The 20,518-nt window shown below is 38.0% G+C and overlaps 1 protein-coding gene across 1 annotated transcript in view; it reads right to left on the reverse strand.

The window, feature by feature from the left end:
• Positions 1-402: 402 nt before the first annotated feature.
• Positions 403-20,518, reverse strand: part of NOX4 (NADPH oxidase 4) — a 362,080-nt gene continuing 341,964 nt past the window's right edge. Inside the window, exons 19-20 of the mRNA XM_064577120.1 lie at positions 19,253-19,347; positions 403-504 (exon numbers count right to left, since the gene is read on the reverse strand). Coding sequence (XP_064433190.1) covers positions 19,338-19,347 — 10 coding nt within the window. The 3' untranslated portion in view covers positions 403-504; positions 19,253-19,337. The remainder of the gene's footprint in view (positions 505-19,252; positions 19,348-20,518) is intronic.

Here is a 20,518-nt window from a genome sequence, read left to right on the forward strand (position 1 = left end):
CCATCTTTGAACTAGTGATTTGAGCTGCCACCCTTCTCACATATTAGAATTCCACATTATTTGGGCTATATTATATTTTATTTTTCTATTCCACAGGCCTCTCTACTCTTGTTGCCAGTACCACACACGCTTAGTCAATCCCCATAAACACATGATTTGATGTTTCATATAGGTAAGATTTACATTCTTTCCACCAACCTGCAGGAAAGTCTTTGCCAAGTTGACGCTCCTTCCTGGATTACTGCTATAAAATTACAACCAAAATTTAACTTTGTACCTGTTCCCTCTCCTCATTTGCCATGTGACTCTACGGATTTCCTCTTTAGAGATCCTGAAAAATAGCAATCCTGTAACTTCATTACTTTACAGTAAAACCACTTACCACAGAAGGAATACTTCTCCCAGGTGAGGTGGCCTCATCAGTAATTAGTGTCTCCTAGATACTCGTCTCTTCTTAGCATTGTCACAGAGTTCCCAGTGGTTCAGCTTCTATCCAGCAGGTTTCTGGAACAAAAATTCAGGGCTGGTGCTTGATGCCAAGATGAAATTTGGAGGGGTGACCCTATCGATTTTGGGGGTGTATAGATGGAAAGGGTCTGAAAATCCATACACATCATTCAAAATGACGTTTGTCTGCTTATTCATTGATAGGTGTTACAATTGCTTCTTCAGTTGTTAGCATGCAAAAAGGGAGTGGCCAATTCAGCCAGACATTAAGCAGCAGAGAAAATCTTAGATGTGGTATTATTTTCTGCAGTATTGGTTGGTCTCACAAGTGACACAGAAGAAATACAGATTACCTAGATTAAGGTGTTAGTTATTTTCTATATTGTTGTTCAGTGTCTAGGAACCCATGTATTAAATTCTTTTTGAAATTCAGTGCCAGAAAAAACATTTACTCTTCCCAAGACCAAATACATTGCATCTAAATAGATTATTTTCTAAGATTTGTCAAATCTTTTTTTTTCTTTTTTGGAGTGGGGGTATGGGGTATAAAAGAACTAACTAAATAAATAAACTGTTCTTATGGTAACTGGAAATAGGTTAATATTCCCTTGTTTAACATTATCACTGAGAGGAGTACCATGGTAGCAGGGCAAAGAGAGAAATCTTCCAAGAGAAAATTAAATGGACCATGAGAGGTAAAATCAAGCAAATTAATTATTCTGACACTACAAAGTCAAGCACACCTAAAGGCTAACATCACTAAAAAAAATAAATCTCTCATAAAACAAAATTGCTCTAGGTTTGAATTCACTGGAAAAGGATTAGTCAAAATGTTAAATAACAACTATATTAAACTTGTTTATGCTTTCCACAATGGTAGAAGGCAGATTTTCAAATTGAGTACAGTATCAAGATTAGTGTAAACACAAGAAGCAAAATGACTAATTATGTAGACTAGCTACTTTAGGACTAGACATGTCACTCGATAATTAAAGTGTCAGTGAAATCAAGAAGATTTATAAGTCTTGTGTAATGAAATTATAACCTGAGAACTGTTGATTTTCCATATAAATGGTGTCTTAGAATGACACGCACATTTGCCACCTAGATTTATTTAATACATGTTAATATTTACACTATCGGTGTTCTAAACTACTTCAGGATCAAATCTTTAGAATAGAGAGGATAAATATTGTAAGAAATATTACACTGTTGTCAAAAATGGGGGTGAAGGCACAGAGCAGGGAGTCCGATGTGGGACTCGATCCCAGGACCCTGGGATCATGACCTGAGCCGAAGTCAGACACTTAACGACTGAGCCACCCAGGCTCCCAAAGCTCATCCATTTAATATTACCTCCATCCCATCTTCAAAATTGAAATCGTTAGCCTTCATTTTTTGTGTGTGAACTATCAACACCAATTTTCAGTTGTCTGATGGATACTGCAATAGTGTGCAAAGTAACTCCTGCAGGTTTCACTATAGCAACTTCCAATTACTGGTCTAGCATGTACGAAGCTTGGAAGTCACCCCTACATCCCTACAACCTGTGAAAAGCTGAGCAACCTGAAAACTCAAGAACTCCTTTTATATCCATAAGAAAGTGAGGTCACAGGGAAAACCATTGTCCCCAGAGTTAGATAGACAGTCAGGCAGAACAGAGAATCACACCTTGCTGGAGCAGAAACCTTTAGCGGAACCAGTGCTGGAATAGCAAATCCTAAACTGTAACTGATGAATTGCTGGAGGTCAGGGTGGACACGTTTGAGAGTCAAAATCTCCATGAGCTCAGAAACAGAGGAGGCAAGATGGAGGTTCCCCCACTTTTATGAGTTTTACCTCAAGAGTTTGAACAGGTTCTCACAGTTAATATCAGTGAAAAATCCCCTCATTCTTCCTGCAGAGAAAGTGGGAAAAATCACCATTTTGAAATACAACAGAGCACTCTGTTCTTAACACCTTCTGTCCTCAGGAGAAACTATTTAAACAGAGTCTAATGTACTGGGGTTTTTTTTAGAGCCTAACTGACCCAGGAAAAGGAAATACCTAACTCCAGCCAGCTCTAGCCTTCCAGAGAGAGGAAGAGAAATATGCACGTCTAGACACTTCCAGCCTTATATGCGGGATAAAGGAAATACACAGCTCCAACCCACTCTAGCCACCTTTTCCCATTTAGGGGCAGGAGGAATTGAGAAGCACTTCTGAAGTTCACAGTGCCATGGCACAGACCAACTAAAAGACCAAGACCTATTCATAGGACTATAGAATGTTTCCCCTCCCTCAAAAAGTCACCACCACATTACTAAAACCCTATTTACAGCAGTTCCTAAACCCAGTACATCATGTCCAGCTACCAAGAAAAAATTACAAGGTATACAAAAAAGGCAAAAAAACCCCACAGTTTTTATTTTATTTTATTATGTTATGTTAATCACCATACATTACATCATTAGTTTTTGATGTAATGCTCCACGATGCATTGTTTGCGTATAACACCCAGTGCTCCATGCAGAACATGCCCTCTTTAATACCCATCACCAGGCTAACCAATCTCCCCACCCCCTCCCCTCTAGAACCCTCAGTTTGTTTCTCAGAGTCCATAGTCTCTCATGGTTCATGTCCCCCTCCAATTTCCGCCCCCCTTCATTTTTCCCTTCTTGCTATCTTCTTTTTTCTTTTTTTTTTTTTTTTAACATATAATGTATTATTTGTACCAGAGTTACAGGTCTATGATTCAACAGTCATACACAATTCACCGTGCTCACCATAGCACATACCCTCCCCAATGTCTATCACAGAGCCACCCATCCCTCCCACCCCCCACCACCCGAGCAACCCTCAGTTTGTTTCCTGAGATTAAGAATTCCTCATATCAGTGAGGTCATATGATACATGTCTTTCTCTGATTGACTTATTTCGCTCAGCATAAAACCCTCCAGTTCCATCCACGCCATTGCAAATGGCAAGATTTCATTCCTTTTGATGGCTGCATAATATTCCATTGTATATATAAATATACCACCTCTGCTTTATCCATTCATCTGTCGATAGACATCTTGACCCTTTCCATAGTTTGGCTATTGTGGACATTGCTGCTATAAACATCGGGGTGCACATACCCCTACGGATCCCTACATTTGTATCTTTGGAGTAAATACCCAGTAGAGCAATTGCTGGATTGTATGGTAGCTCTATTTTCAACTTTTTGAGGAACCTCCATACTGTTTTCCAGAGTGGCTACACCAGCTTGCATTCCCACCAACAGTGTAGGAGGGTTCCCCTTTCTCCACATCCCTGCCAACATCTGTCGTTTCCTGCTTATTAATCTTAGCCATTCTGACTGGTGTGAGGTGGTATCTCATTGAGGTTTTGATTTGGATTTCCCTGATGCCGAGCGATGTTGAGCACTTTTTCATGTGTCTGTTGGCCACTTGGATGTCTTCTCTGGGAAAATGTCTGTTCATGTTTTCTGCCCATTTCTTGATTGGATCATTTGTTCTTTGGGTGTTGAGTTTAAGAAGTTCCTTATAGATTTTGGATACTAGCCCTTTTCTGATATGTCATTTGCAAATATCCTCTCCCATTCTGTCGATTGTCTTTTGGTTTTGTTGACTCTTTCTTTTGCTGTGCAAAAGCTTTTTATTTTGATGAAGTCCCAATAATTCATTTATGCCCTTGCTTCCCTTGCCCTTGGTGATGTCTCCAGGAAGAAGTTGCTGGAGCTGAGGTCGAAGACGTTGCTGCCAGTGTTCTCCTTTAGGATTTTGATGGACTCCTGTCTCGCATTGAGGTCTTTCAACCATTTGGAGTCTATTTTTGTGTGTGGTGTAAGGGGATGGTCCAGTTTCATTCTTCTGCATGTGGCTGTCCAATTTTCCTAACACCATTTGTGGAAGAGACTGTCTTCTTGTCATTGGACATTCTTTCCTGCTTTGTCAAAGAGTTGACCATAGAGTTGAGGGTGCATTTCTGGGCTCTCTCTTCTGTTCCGTTGATCAATGTGTCTGTTTTTGTGCCAGTACCATATTGTCTTGATGATGACAGCTTTGCAATAGAGCTTGAAGTCCGGAATTGTGATGCCACCAGCTTTTCTTTTCTTTTTCTTTTAAAGATTTTATTTATTTATTTGAGAGAGAGAATGAGGTAGAGAGAGAGCATGAGAGGGGGGAGGGTCAGAAGGAGAAGCAGACTCCCTGCTGAGCAGGGAGCCCGATGCGGGACTCGATCCCAGGACTCCAGGATCATGACCTGAGCCGAAGGCAGTCGCTTAACCAACTGAGCCACCCAGGCACCCTGCTTTTCTTTTTCAACATTGCTCTGGCTATTCAGGGTCTTTTCTGGTTCCATACAAATTTTAGGATTATTTCTTCCATTTCTTTGAAAAAAGTGGATGGTATTTTGATAGGGATTGCATTGAATGTGTAGATTGCTCTAGGTAGCATTGACATCTTCGCAATATTTATTCTTCCAATCCATGAGCATGGAACGTTTTTCCATTTCTTTGTGTCTTCCTCAATTTCTTTCATGAGTATTTTATAGTTTTCTGAGTACAGATTCTTTGCCTCTTTGGTTAGATTTATTTCTAGGTATCTTATGGTTTTGGGTGCAATTGTAAATGGGATCGACTCCTTAATTTCTCTTTCTTCTGTCTTGTTGTTGGTGTATAGGAATGCCACTGATTTCTGTGCATTGATTTTATATCCTGCCACTTTACTGAATTCCTGTATGAGTTCTAGCAGTTTTGGAGTGTAGTCATTCCACATAAAGTATCATATCATCTGCAAAGAGTGAGAGTTTGACTTCTTCTTTGCCAATTCCGATGCCTTTTTTTTTCTTTTTGTTGTCTGATTGCTGTGGCTAGGACTTCTAATACTATGTTGAATAGCAGTGGTGATAGTGGACATCCCTGCCGCGTTCCTGACCTTAGGGGGAAAGCTCTCAGTTTTTCGCCATTGAGCATGATATTCACTATAGGTTTCTCATAGATGGTTTTTATGATATTGAGGTATGTACCCTCTATCCTTATACTTTGAAGAGTTTTGATCAAGAAAGGATGCTGTACTTGGTCAAATGCTTTTTCTGCATCTATTGAGAGGATCATATGGTTCCTGTTCTTTATTTTATTAATGGATTGTATCACATTGATTGATTTGCGGATGTTGAATCAACCTTGCACCTCAGGGATAAATCCTACTTGGTCGTGGTGAATAATCCTTTTAATATACTGGTGGATCCTATTGGCTAGTATTTTGGTGAGAATTTTTGCATCCATATTCATCAAGGATATTGGCCTGTAATTCTCCTTTTTGATGGGGTCTTTGTCTGGTTTTGGGATCAAGGTAATGCTGGCCTCATTTGGAAGTTTTCCTTCCATTTCTATTTTTTGGAAGTTTCAGAAGAATAGGTATTAATTTTTCTTTAAATACTTGGTAGAATTCCCCTGGGAAGCCACCTGGCCCTGGGCTCTTGTTTTTTGGGATATTTTTGATGACTGCTTCAATTTCCTTAATGGTTATAAGTCTGTTCAGGTTTTCTATTTCTTCCTGGTTCAGTTTTGGTAGTTGATACATCTCTAGGAATGCATCCATTTCTTCTAGATTGTCTAATTTACTGGCATAGAGTTGCTCATAATATGTTCTTATAGTTGTTTGTATTTCTTTGGTGTTGGTTGTGATCTGTCCTCTTTCATTCATGATTTGATTTATTTGGGTCACTTCTCTTTTCTTTTTGATAAGTCTGGCAGGGGTTTATCAATCTTGTTAATTCTTTCAAAGAACCAGCTCCTAGTTTCACTGATCTGTTCTACTGTTCTTTTAGTTTCTATTTCATTGATTTCTCGTCTGATCTTTATTATTTCTCTTCTCCTGCTGGGATTAGGCTTTATTTGCTGTTCTTTCTCCAGCTCCTTTAGGTGTAAGTTTAGGTTGTGTATTTGAGACCTTTCTTGTTTCTTCAGAAAGCATGTATTGCTATATACTTTCCTCTTAGGACTGCCTTTGCTGCATCCCAAAGATTTTGAATAGTTGTGTTTTCATTTTCATTTGTTGCCATGAATTTTTTTTTAATTCTTCTTTAATTTCCTGGTTGACCCATTCATTCTTCAGTAGGATGCTCTTTAGCCTCCATGTATTTGAGTTCTTTCCAACTTTCCTCTTGTGATTGAGTTCTAGTTTCAAAGCATTGTGGTCCAAAAATATGCAGGGAATGATCCCAATTTTTGGTACCAGTTATATCTGACTTGTGACCTAGGATGTGATCGATTCTGGAGAATGTTCCATGGGCACTAGAGAAGAATGTGTATTCTGTTGCTTTGTGATGGAATGTTCTGAATATATCTGTGAAGTCCATTTGGTTCAGTGTGTCATTTAAAGTCCTTATTTCCTTATTAATCTTTTGCTTAGATGATCTGTCCATTTCAGTGAGGGGGCTGTTAAAGTCCCCCACTATTATTGTATTGTTGTCGATGTGTTTCTTTGCTTTTGTTATTAATTGCCTTATATAATTGGCTGTTCCCATGTTAGGGGCATAGATATTTATAATTGTTAGATCTTCTTGTTGGATAGACCCTTTAAGTAGGATATAGGGTCCTTCCTCATCTTTTATTATAGTCTTTGGTTTTAAATCTAATTTGTCTGATATAAGGATTGCCACCCTAGCTTTCTTTTGGTGTCCATTAGTGTGGTAAATGGTTTTCCACCCCCTCACTCTCAATCTGGGGGTGTCTTTGGGTCTAAAATGAGTCTCTTGCAGACAGCACATTGATGGGTCTTGTTTTTTTATCCAATCTGATACCCTGTGTCTTTTGATTGGGGCATTTAGCCCATTTGCTTTCAGGGTAACTACTGAAAGATAGGAATTTAGTGCCATTGTATTGCCTGTAAGGTGACTGTTACTGTACATTGTCTGTGTTCCTTTCTGGTTTATGTTGATTTTAGGCTCTCTCTTTGCTTAGAGGACCCCTTTCAGTATTTCTTGTAGGGCTGGTTTTGTGTTTGCAAATTCCTTTAGTTTTTGTTTGTCCTGGAAGCTTTTGATCTTTCCTTCTATTTTCAGTGACAGCCTAGCTGGATATAGTATTCTTGGCTGCATATTTTTCTCATTTAATGCTCTGAATCTATCATGCCAGTCCTTTCTGGCTTGCCAGGTCTCTGTGGATAGGTCTCTTGCCAATCTAATGTTTCTACCATTGTAGGTTACAGATCTCTTCTCCTGAGCTGCTCTCAGGATTTTCTCTTTGTCTCTGAGACTCATAAGTTTTACTATTAGATGTCGGGGTGTTGACCTATTTTTATTGATTTTGAGGGGTTTCTCTGTGCCTCCTGGATTTTGATGCCTGTTTCTTTCCCCAAATTAGGGAAGTTCTCTGCAATAATATGCTCCAATATATCCTCTGCCCCCCTCTCTCTTTCTTCTTCTTCTGGGATCCCAATTATTCTAATATTTTTTCATCTTATGGTATCACTTATCTCTCAAATTCTGCCCTCATGATCCAGTAGTTATTTCTCTCTCTTTTACTCAGCTTATTTATTTTCCATTATTTGGTCTTCTGTATCTAGAATTATTTCTTCTGCCTCACTTATCCTAGCAGAGCCTCCATTTTTGATTGCATCTCATTAATAGCCTTTTTGATTTTGACTTGGTTAGATTTTAGTTCTTTTATTTCCCCAGAAAGCGTTTCTCTAATATCTTCCATGCTTTTTTCAAGCCCAGCTAGTATCTTTAAAATTGTCATTCTGAACTCTAGTTCTGACATCTTACTAATGTCTGTATTGATTAGGTCCCTGGCAGTCGGTACTACCTCTTGTTCTTTTTGTTGAGGTGATTTTTTCCATCTTGTCATTTTGTCTAGAGGAGAATAGATGAATGAGAGAACATAATCCTAACAGGGTAACAATGACCCCAGAAAAATATACACTAAACAAATCAGAAGAGACCTGAAACTGGGGGAAAAGAAAGGGAAAGAAAAAAAAAAAGAAAACTAAAAAAAATTAACTTTGAAAGATTAAAGATTCATTGGAAAAAAGCCATGAATTCTATGTGCAGTATTCCCCTAGTGCTGGAGTTCTGCCATTCTCATTGATCTGTAAACTTGGTCTTGGCTGGCTGTTCTTGCAGATCTTCTGGGGGAGGGGCCTGTTGTAGTGGTTTTCAAATGTCTTTGCCAGAGGCGGAATTGCCCCGCCCTTGCCCATCTGGGCTAAGTAATCTGCTCGGGTTTGCTCTTGGGAGGTTTTCCCTGCAAGCTGTCTGTACAGCTTTGGAGGACGAGAGTGAAAGTGGTGGCCTCCCAATCTCTGCCCCGGAGGAGCTGAAAACTTGGGCCCCACCCCTCAGTGCACCCCCAGAGAAAAGTAGTCACTCACGTCTCCCTGGTCTCTGGCTGCACTCTGTGCTCACCCGGCCTGTGACCAAGCATTTCTATTTCTGGCACATGAATCCATGTGGAGTCTCCAAACCCAGCAGATCCCCGTGGTGTGCTCCTGTGCCGCTCCTCCTGGGGGAGGATGGGGAATCTCCCTGGATCTGCTGCTTGTTGGGTCCCTGTTGGAAGAGCAGTGGCCCGACTGTGCCACGGATCATGGTTTATGGCAACCCCGAACTGAGTGCCCATTCCTTGACTCCATCTCTGCAGCCACCTTCCCTGCTCTGATACCTGGGAGCTCTGCCACACTCAGGCACCCCCAGTCTTTCTGTGACCCCGAGGGTCCAGAGACCACACTGTCCCAGTGAGGGTTCCACCTCTTGCTTAGCTACTGGAGCGACATCCCTCAGTGGAGCAGACTTCTAAAAGTTCTGATTTTGTGCTCTGCTGCTCTATCACTTGCCAGAAGTGGCCGACAGAGGCCCCCTCCCCTGCAGTCTATCTTCCTGAATATCACCTCGGATTCAATTCTCCACACATCCTACTTTCCAGAAAGTGGTCGCTTTTCTCTTCAGATAGTTGCTGCTATTCTTTTCTTCAATCTCCTGTTGAGTTTGTAGGTGCTCAGGATGGTTTGTTCCCTATCTAGCTGAATTCCTGGGACCAGATTAAATTTAGGTCTCCTACTGCTCCGCCATCTTGCTCCCCCCCCCCAAACCTTCACAGTTTTAAGAGACAGAGTAGACAATACAAGCAGATTAAGATGTAGCACACATTACAGAATTATCAGACTAAGAATTTAAAAGAACTATGATTAATATGTTCATAACTCTAATGGATAAGGTAGACAGTGTTCAAGAATAGATGGAGCAAGATAAGCAGAGAGATGGAATTTCTAAGAAAGAATAAAAAAAGATGTAGTAGAGATAAATGAAAAAAATAAGAATGTCTTTAGGAGCACCTGGGTGGCTTAGTCAGTTAAGCATCCAACTCTGGATTTCAGCTTAAGTCATGATCTCAGGGTCCTGAGATTGAGCCCTAGGTTGGGCTCCTCACTCAGCTGGAAAGTCTGCTTGGATTCTCTCTCCTTCTGCCCCTCCCCCACCTGTGGGCAGTCTCTCTCTCTCAAAATAATAGATAAATAAATCTTAAAAAAAAAAGAATGTCTTTAGTAGTTTTATTTGTAGAGTGGACAGCTGAGGAAAGACTCTCTGAACTTGAGGATAGCTAAATAGAAACTGCTTAAACTGAAAAACAAAGAGAAAAAAAGACTTTCAGTTATATCCAATAAATGTGGGACAACTATAAGGGTATAACATACATGTAAAGGGAATACCAGAAGGAGAAGAAAGAAAAGAACATAAAAAAATCGGAAGCAATAATAACTGAAAATTTCCCCCAATTTAATGTCAGACATCAAATCACAGATCCAGGAAGCTCTGAGAACACCAAGCAGAATTAATGCCCAAAACTTTCACCTAGGCATATTATATTTAAATTACATGGTGCCTAACTGGCTCAGATGGAAGAGCATGAGACAGTTGATCTTGGGGTCATGATTTCGAGCCCCATGATGGGTGCAGAGATTACTTAACTAAATAAATAAATAATAACAACAAAAACAAAAATTAAAAAAAGAAGTCTGAAAGAAGCCAGAGAGAAAAATATCCAACTTCTCATCAGAAACCATGCAAGCAAGAAGAGAGTGAAGGGAAATGAGAGATGAAGTGAGAGACTTGATGAGAGGAAAAAAACCTACTAATGTAGAATTCTTTCTCCTGCAAAATGATCCTTCAAAGGTGAAAAATGAAAAAAATAAAGATTCTTGTGTTTTTCAGTATGATGTGTAAGGCAGAGAATGGTGGGAGATGACGCTAGTGAGGTAGACAAAATCCAAATTAAAGGGGGTTAGGCAAGTCATGTAAAAAATCAACTTAATCCCAGGATGCCTGGGGGCTCAGTCACTTAAGTGTCTGATGCTTGGTTTTGGCTCAGGTCATGATCTCAGGGTCCTGAGATTTAGCCCCACATTGGGCTCTGTACTGAGCATGAAGCCTGCTTAAGATTCTTTCTCTTCCTCCTCCCCTCCCCTCCCCCCTACTTGTGCCCTCTCTTTCCCTCCCCCCTACTTGTGCCCTCTCTTTCCCTAAAAAAAAAAATGCCCCTTAATCCTATAGTCAATGGTACTAGCCAGTACTTATTAAGTGCTTATCATTTCCTGAGTATTGTTGTATTTTTTACATATATAATCTTATTTAACTCCTCACACAACCCAAGCAAGAAAATTGGGACACAGAGAAATTAAGCAATTTCTTAATAACAATGCAATGGGGAGTCATTAGAAGTTTTTAAGCAATAAAATGATGCTGCTATGCATATATGCTTTGCCTCTATTACTGACTCTTTAATGGATTCAGGAAATACTAAAATGGATTTGAGAGACTATCTAGCTCAACCAGTTTAATTTACCCACCAAGGAACAGAAGCCCAGAGAGGCACATTAACTTGGTCAGGCCCTGCAGATTCAGTAGTAGAGTATGATTAGAATTTAGGACTCCAGGCTGACTCTACAACTTCACAGCACATTCCTTCCATTAACAGTCTCTCTTTGGATTTTAAAGGTCATTGATTCAAACCAATAGCAATGACTGTTACCCTAACCGTAATAACATCTTTTTTCCTTCTTTTTCCACATTTACCATATCTGAAATGTAGTGTAAGACAGAAAATAAGCAGACATTGGTTTTCTATCATGTGGAATTAGAATAGTTGACATTCTTTGATGCTCACTTAGTCATTTCAAACAGAATTAATTTCATTTTATTAGAGCTTTTAGGCTAAACTCTTGATAATTGCCTCATTAAATTTCACTCCTCCAACATGCTCCCTGGCAAACTGTAGATCAGTTGTCTCTGAAATGGTGTAGAGAAAAGATTGTGGACTTAGGAGCCAAGATAACAGGGCTCATGATCAAGTTCCATTATTTGTAGGTCAAGTGATCTTGGACAAATTACTTAAATATTTTGGTGAATTAGTGGCAGCATTAATAACAACCTTGCCAAATTGTTGTGAGGATTAAATCCTATCATGATAAATAGGCATATTTTTGATGTTCAAATGTTTTAGGAAAAAAACTTATTTTACTTTTTCTTTTTCTTTCTTTCTTTTTTTTTTTTTTTTGTAGTCCACTAACTTGCTGAAAGCTAAGTGGTAATAGAAGCAGATAATGAGAAAGTTTAAGGTCTTGGTTGTTAATAATAATGAACATATAGCTGGGAATCTGCTAATGTAAAATTTTTTTTTAATTTACTTTTAAGTGAGAGAATTTGTCACTTTAAAGACAGATTTCCTTCCTAAAGCTATTATTTATGCAGCATATAACTTTAGAGTGAGTCAGATAAAATCCAAAATGTGGAAATAACACAAAAATATGTTTTAGATTTTTCAGTGTCATATTCAGGCATGTGTAACAGACCCATCTAAAAGTTCAAAGACTATTTGAGAAATAAAGACGTATCTAGTCAGTAAGAAAACTAAGCAGAAATAAGTTCACTAAATTAAATGCAAAACCCAGGATTTCTATTTCCTAGATGAATGTATATTTAACTTACTATTTACTATTGATTAGGGCCCTGTTTACAGATTCTGTGTAGTTGTAAACTTTTTAAAACTTTTAGAAAATTGCTGAATTACAAATATTTTTTGGTCCAGAAATAATTAAAATAATTCTTGTCTAGGAGAAAAGATAACCCCAAAGGTTATAGTTTTATTGACATGTAAGGTATTAGCCACTTTTGTATCTAATACGGCAAATGTATTTATACATTTCTCTTACAACTGAATAGATACATATGTTCTGCACATGTTCTTTGTCTTTGGGGAGAGGGGAATTATGTGTAAGTGTCAGATCAGTGAATTTTCACAAATTGAACCTACCCAATGTAACCAGCACTCAAGTCAGGATGCAGACCACGACTGCCATTCTAGAAGCCCCTCCAATCACAGCTGAGACACAAAAGGGTAACCACTATCTGACTTCTAATCACATAGATTAGTTTTGCATTTGTATATATGTAAGTACTGCATTGCATTTTATGTATATGTGCAATACAAAACTTATCTATGTCATATATATCATCATATATACACTATATTTGATTATAGTTAATCATACAGTGTGTGCTCTTTCCTTTCTGACTTCTTTAAAAATTCAACATTAAATTTGTGTGACTCATCCAAGTTGGTGTGTTTAATCATAGTTTGTTTATTCTTATTGCTGTATAGAATTCTATTGTATGAATCTTTTTTAAAAAATCTATAATTGATATATAACCTTTTATTAGTTTCAGATGATAACACGATTCAATATTTGTATATATTGCAAAATGATCATCACAATAAATCTTGTTAACATGCATCACCATACATAGTTACCATTTTTTTATGATGAGAATTTTTAAGATGCACTCTTTAAGCAGCTTTCAAATATGCTATGCAATATTATTAATTATAGTCACCATACTGTATATTACATCCCCAAGACTTTTTAATCTTATAACTGGAAATTTGTATTTTTCATTTGCCTTCATCCATTTTGCCCACTCCCCACTTCCTATCTCTGGCAAACACCAATCTGTTCTCTGTTTCTATGAGATACAATGAGTAAATCTTCTTTGAATCATCTTTACCATCCTGCTGTTTCCCTTAAATAATCAAATTTTTGAAATGTATTTGATATATATTTATACAAGAATCATCATTTTTTAACATTTAAAAAACATTGTTTTGAAGGAGTGCACTTTTTCAATGTAAATATATTTCTAGGAAAAATCCCTTGAATGTTCCTTCCAGCTAAGGTCACAAAAGGAAAGGGGGCCCTTGCCACTCCAGCAAAAAAGTGGACTGAACCATTATTGGGGAGTTGTGGTTAATTGATAACATCTATCCATTTTATATCATTACTAAGGGGGTCAATATATCTACATAGAAGCAAAGAGACTCAGAGAGAAAAATGTAGGCTAGAGCCTATATTGAACCCCTCTCCTTTTGCAGCTCAATTTTATTAAAATCTCTCTGATCCCATGGCTTGAAGTCAACCAGGTGAGGAATGCTGGCAGAAAGAATAACAAGGTCATCCCAGGGATACTCACTTGGAATAGTCAGGCTGAATGAATCAGGCTCACTTCCAGGGCTGAATGACTCTGGAAAAAGGTAGTGTCACAAAGGAAAAACTGTGTGGAAAGGACCGAAAAACTTCTGCCCTCCTCTTGTTGCTCCCCCAGTTGCTCTGATACAGAAGCACTGCTCTGGGAAGAGTCACTCAGCATATAAAGCTAAATAAAACATAGTAATCCTGGAGACCCAAATGCAGAATGCTTCTGGCTATTCTCCAACTCAGCATTACCACAGACTGTGAGGGGATCTACATCCATGGCTTGTTCAGGGACAGTCAGCTTGACAGACCAAACTGTCCATATGGCTACCACAGACAAACATCATACTTAGACAAAATCCTCTCTTTCTCCTATTTCCTATAGCCTTAGAAACTCCTGCCTGACCAGCCACTGGAGTAGTGGACAATGAGAATATCTTGCCTATCTGGGACACCTTACAACAGCAGACTGAGAGCCCGTGACTGAAGAAATGGCAGCAGGAGAGAAAGGCCATTACTAGACTGATTGAATTCATTAGGTTTCTTGCTCTGAATATTCTCAGGCAGCCCCTCTGGACTGAATAAATTGTGGGATTCTGAAAATATGGAACACAAGGGAGGAAGCCGCATAAGAAGGGATCATACATTTTTCTACTAACATAAAAAGGGTGAAAGAAGAGTGGATTATTCAAAAGAGATAGGAACTTTAAGTATCTGCAGCTAAAGTTTCGGTGAGACCTATTCTAGTTGTTATGGGTCAAGTTGTGTCCCTCAAAATTTCATATGTTGAAGTCATAACGCCCAACACCCCATAATGTACCTTATTGGAAATAGAGTCTTTACAGAACTAATCAAGTTAGAATGAGTCATATTTATCCAATATAACTGGTGCTACACAAAGGAGAAATTTGGACACAGACATGTATGTGTACAAGGAGAATTCCATGTGAATACGAAGATGGCTATCTGCAATGCAAGGACAGGGGCCTGGAACCAATCTTTCCCCCACAGCCCTCAGAGGAAACTAATCCTGACAACATGCTGATTTCAGAAGTCCAGCTTCCAAAACTGTGAGACAAATTTCTGTTGTTTAAGCCACTCTGTAGTATTTTGTTATAGCAGCCCTAGCAAACCAATATACAAGTTTTTATTTGAACAAGTGAGTTGTTGATCTGTAAGAAGACATAAATGCATACTGTATAAAATACTAATGTCTAAGGGCACCTGGGTGGCTGCCTTTGGCTCAGGTCATGATCCCAGGGTCCTGGGATCGAGCCCCACATCAGGTTCCCTGCTCAGCAGGAAGCCTGTTTCTCCCTCTCCCACTCCCCCTGCTTGTGTTCCCTCTCACACTGTCTCTCTGTCAAATAAAATAAAATCTTCTAAAAAAATTAATGTCTATTTTTTATATCATTAATATATCAAACTGTGTATATACAAATGTTATCCACTTAAATTCCCCTTTCATGTGGAGGGAGCTCACTTACACCAATGTGTAGCCCTTTAATCAAAACCACTTGGGGACTTAGTGTTATCATTGGCATCCAATACTCTTCTTTGCTGCTTCTTGGGTCATAGAACAAGACTAAACCACAAGCACAAATGTGGACATGTGCCCAAGACTGGCCAATCATATTATCCCCTGAACTTAGCCATCACAATCCATCTGGTCATGAAATGTATCTAAAAGTAAATGCCTCCAGGGGCACCTGGGTGGCTCAGTCAGTTAAGCATCTGACTTTTGATTTTGGCTCAGGTCATTGTCTCAGGGTTCTGGGATCAAACCCCAAGGTGGGCTCCATGCTTAGCAGGGGTCTGCTTAAGATTCTCTCTCTCCCTCTGTCTCTGCCCCTTCCCCTGCTCTCTCTCTCTCTCTCAAATAAATAAATAAATAAATAAATAAATAAATAAATAAATCTTTAAAAAAAAAAGTAAATGTCTTCTTACCTTCCAAGAAATTCCTCCTCCACCTATTTTATTGATTTATTTTAAATTGTGTTTCTGTCACTTACAACTGAAATTACAAAGTTTTACTCAATACATTTTTTTAAATTTCTTTCAGATTAATACTCCCACTGATTAAGTGTAGATTATAAATCTTAGATTTTTAGAGGGGAGTCATTTGGCTTTATAGAATTAGACATTTGGATGACTCAGCTATGATCACACCGTTGTAAGTGGAATTAAAACAAAAACATAGGCCTTGTAATTGATAAAATAACAAATTAATGAGTTTTGGGAGCTGAAAACAGCAATGAAACTCACCTAAACTAATTCCATCTAATACTTGAATGCTCTTGATGATATTTCTAATAAGTATCAAATTAAAAAGTGTCATGTTTATTATAACACATTGTTTTTCATAGCGATGAGAATAATAAATGGTATTTAATTCCAAGTATACTAAATATGGGATATAGTAATGTTATTTGACACCAGACATATGGTATGTCTATAAAATAATGGATTTGCTTTCCTATGGGTCTATAAATAGATTTTATGAAGTTCAGAATCTTCAAAGATGCACTATTTTCTTGATTGGATAGCTAACTTCCAAGTTCCTCATGTAGAAATAATTAACATACATAATGATAATGATAATAATACTTATTATATAATATTTATATATATTTATATAATACTTATAGTGATTTCCTATGACAGTTTAAAAATTGATATATAGTACCCCAGACCTTTGCTTTGAGATATATAAAGATACATTTCTTTGGCCTGAGAAATTGTAAAAAATACATTAAGAACACTGCCTCTTGCATTAAATAGAGTAATATAGGTGGTATAAGATAATCACTGTACAACAATTGTTCCTTTAGTCTAAATCTAGAATATCTCTTCCCTTGTAGTATAGGAAAAATTAATATCTAAGGCTGAAGCCTCACACAGATGGAATACTTTTCACTTCTAACAAACTAAGTTAGCACACTGTAATTGTGTCAACTAGGAAGTCCTTTATTGCATACCTGGTACTGTGGGAGAAACAGCTATGAATCCTGCTCTATTAGATTAGATAATTCTTACCAATGCAGAATTCAAACAAGTTATTTATAAAACAAAGAAAACAATGTTACATGGAATAATTAATTTATAATTGTGTTATATGTATATATATATATCTGAAAAGTAAAATGTAATATACATATATTCATACATCTACATTTAATCAATTAGGTTTGAGTTGAGAACTATACAAAAAAACCTTAAGTAAAGTATTAATTGTATTGTAAATCATTTCCCAAATTATAATCTGATGATCTGATAACAATAAATATATAAAATCTCCTGCAAGTTAGAGATACTACTATCAGAAATTACTTACAATTTATACCCTAAGCATGATCTACTTAAGGTCTTTGTACATAGCTCTCAACTCAAATCTAATTGATTAAATGTGTGTGTGTAGGTATGATTATATGCAGATATAATGTTTTTATAAGGTTAGGTGTGCAACAAAAATTAAGGGAAATGCCACAGCGTGAGTATACAACATTAATAAGTTAATCAAGGTTAGAAACATTCAGACACTAAAGAGAATTATTGAATTGCAACTAACATTTCCATGAACAATAATAATAGACAAAGTGCACATCCAGCCACAATCTGCAATAGCATTCACCACAGACACCCTTTTGCTTGGAGCAAACAGATCACAATCAACAATTGCTGTGGAATACTTATGAAATCCATCCCACCAGACCATGTCAGCCTACAATGACACTGATAAGGCCCCTGCAGTGACTGCTCAGCATGTCTGGTATTGCAGAGAATGCACCAGATAAAAAATTTGAGACAGTTGTTCATCGAGGTGAAAGAGAATTATGATCTTAACAACTCACAGTGTATTTTCTCTTAGGGAGTGAGTTATACAGACATTTCATATTTTATTTGGTCTATCCATACCTGATTTTAAGTAATTTGTGTTGCTTTAGAGAGAATCTGAGCAGCTTATATTCTCATACTCATAATTATCCTCCTTACTGACGATGAACTTAGCTTGTCAAATGGCCTCTCTGCATTTGGAGTAAGTTCTTTTCCAAAAGGTTCTTCAATGGATCCCTGGTGGGCTAGCTACACTGGCTGTCCAGAAAGTTTAATTACCTTAAATTCTCTAAAGGTAAGCAACATGAAATTCAATCTGGGCTCCCAGTTTGTTTGTTCCCAGTTCCAAAGATGGCCCATGTTTAATTTCTAGAGATTAATCTCAGGGAGGTTGAAGAAGTTGTTTTCCTTGTTAATCATGTCTCCCCTTGTAATAGTACTGGGGAGATAGGGATTCAAATTTAACACTTTTATAGAGCAATTGCAACATGACAACATGTGCAGGGAAAGCAGGCCAGGGGAAGGGATGGGAAAAGGATGGATCAAAAGATGAAATGAGTGTGGATGTCTGTAACTAGGTGAAATCAAAATCGAGGGAGGAAACAGAGATGAAAGTCTGTTGGGTGATGGCTCAGGCAAGATTACTAAAGCAGAGAGGGGAATCTAAATAAGACATCAAAGACAAAGTCAGGGCCAGATAAACACAAAACCTGTCTAAATAGAGATCAAAGAATAAATTTATTAACAGACAAGTTAATTCTCACTTATCCCAAAAGGTAGGATTTCTGGAAGACTGGTTAGAGAGTGTGGATTTAAATTGGTATGATAATGAGCCATCTCACTCCCTTCTTAAATCTATAAACCTCGGGGCATACTGATGAGGACCAGGGATCTGTAGCATAAACTTTGCTTGGGAACTGCTCATGCGCTAAATGACCTGCGAAATGGAAAGTTCAAGAATGGCAGGGCAAATTTTAAGGGGGAGGTAATGTAGTCAGGAGATGGATCTATCCTTGTCTGATAACATGTTTATTGCATGAAAACAATGCATATTTGAGAAGATAAGAGCACATGAGCACTCAATGTGCCTGAGAGCAAACACAGTTCAAGTAAGAGACCATCTATTGCATGAGGGGTGAGTTCAAATAAAGAACACCAACTGGTAGAGGAAATGTGGCCTATTGAATGACAAATTCTCACCAGTCCAACTATTTGCTCTTATTGCTACAGGGAAGAGTGAGTGAGGGGAAAGGTGGGGTAATAAAACAGAAATTCCTTTATAGAAATTCCAAAGGAGCTAAAGTGAGAATATCAGAAAAAGGAGGTTTCTTTTGATGTTCCTCAGATTTTGTTCTTTCATCCCAAGGGCCATAGTAATATCTATGGTCAACCAGGCATATTTATAAGCGCATCAAGGAGAAAGACTAGCAAACAAATTATGTTTGATCTCTACTTACCTTCTTCATGCTGCTTCCTAATCTCTGTTACCACTGATCCTTTCTGTTCTCCTAGGATAGGACATGGGTAGTTCAGTGTTTATGTTCAGATGAATCTAAAATAAGTAAAGAAATAATATTAACTATACTTTATTCCAATTTAATTTCCCATCTTCCATTTTCCTTCTCACGCAGTCCAGTGTGTCTCATCAGGGCATGGAGGACAGTGAGTGCTATGGGGCAGCATAAGATTATTCAAAACAATAAAGATTTTGTAATATAAAAAAAATCCATATTTAAATAATATTACTTCTGTCCTCTGTAAGAAAAGTTAAATCCCCAAAATGAAATCATCCACCCTTTATAGTTTATAGAAATCCACATTAAAAGTTTTCAATGACTTATGGGGCACCTGGGTCGTTAAGTGTCTGCCTTCTGCTCAGGTCATGATCCCAGGGTCCTGGGATCGAGCCCCACATCGGGCTCCCTGCTCAGCTGGAAGCCTGCTTTTCCCTCTCTTACTCCCCTTGCTTGTGTTCCCTCTCTCTCTGTCTCTCTATGTCAAATAAATAAATAAAATCTTTAAAAAAAAAAGCTTTCAATGACTTAATATCTTAATATGCTCTGTTTCAACTCAAAGAATTTCTCTCAAGTAATATCTGGATTCCTCTGCATAGCTGTGGCTCCTTCAGCATCTTCAGTGTTATATTAATCCTACTCTAAGACTCTCAGAAGCTCTACTTTTATAAAGAATCCAAAATTCAATAGGACCCAGAAGAATATCACATAATTAGCTCTACAACTACACATGCTCTTCCTCTCTAAAAAATGCAAAAATATAGTACTTTCACAAATCATGCTAAGCAAAATTGTGTTTCTAGCAAGTAGGCCTTAGTATAGCTCAGACTGTCATTACAAAGAACACAACAAAGACATCCAGATAGTATCTGGGGAGATGGGAATTAGAGAGGAAGAGCATGTGAAGAGTCTCAAATGCTCTTGTATTCTTTCAAAACCTAAAAATTTGCAATAATGTCACATCTAGACCCCAGCTCTTACTGAGGCTGCCTTCTTCCCCATAGTGACTTCCTACAACAAGCCCAGATGTCTTCCAACACCAATATCTTAGATTTCTTGGTCTCATCCTAAGAGGGTCTTACTTAAATGGAACCTGTCTTCCTTTGTGATAGTTGCCTTCTGAAAACCCAAGCTTTCTTATTTATTCTGCATTTCTGAAGAATCAGAATCAGTATAAACACAAGACAGCTGCTGCTATTCTTTTTTCCC

The sequence above is a fragment of the Mirounga angustirostris genome, unplaced genomic scaffold (genome assembly GCF_029215605.1).
Source record: "Mirounga angustirostris isolate CCGP_5_RB_7025 unplaced genomic scaffold, mMirAng1.0.hap1 SCAF_13, whole genome shotgun sequence".
Taxonomy (NCBI): Eukaryota; Metazoa; Chordata; class Mammalia; order Carnivora; family Phocidae; genus Mirounga; species Mirounga angustirostris.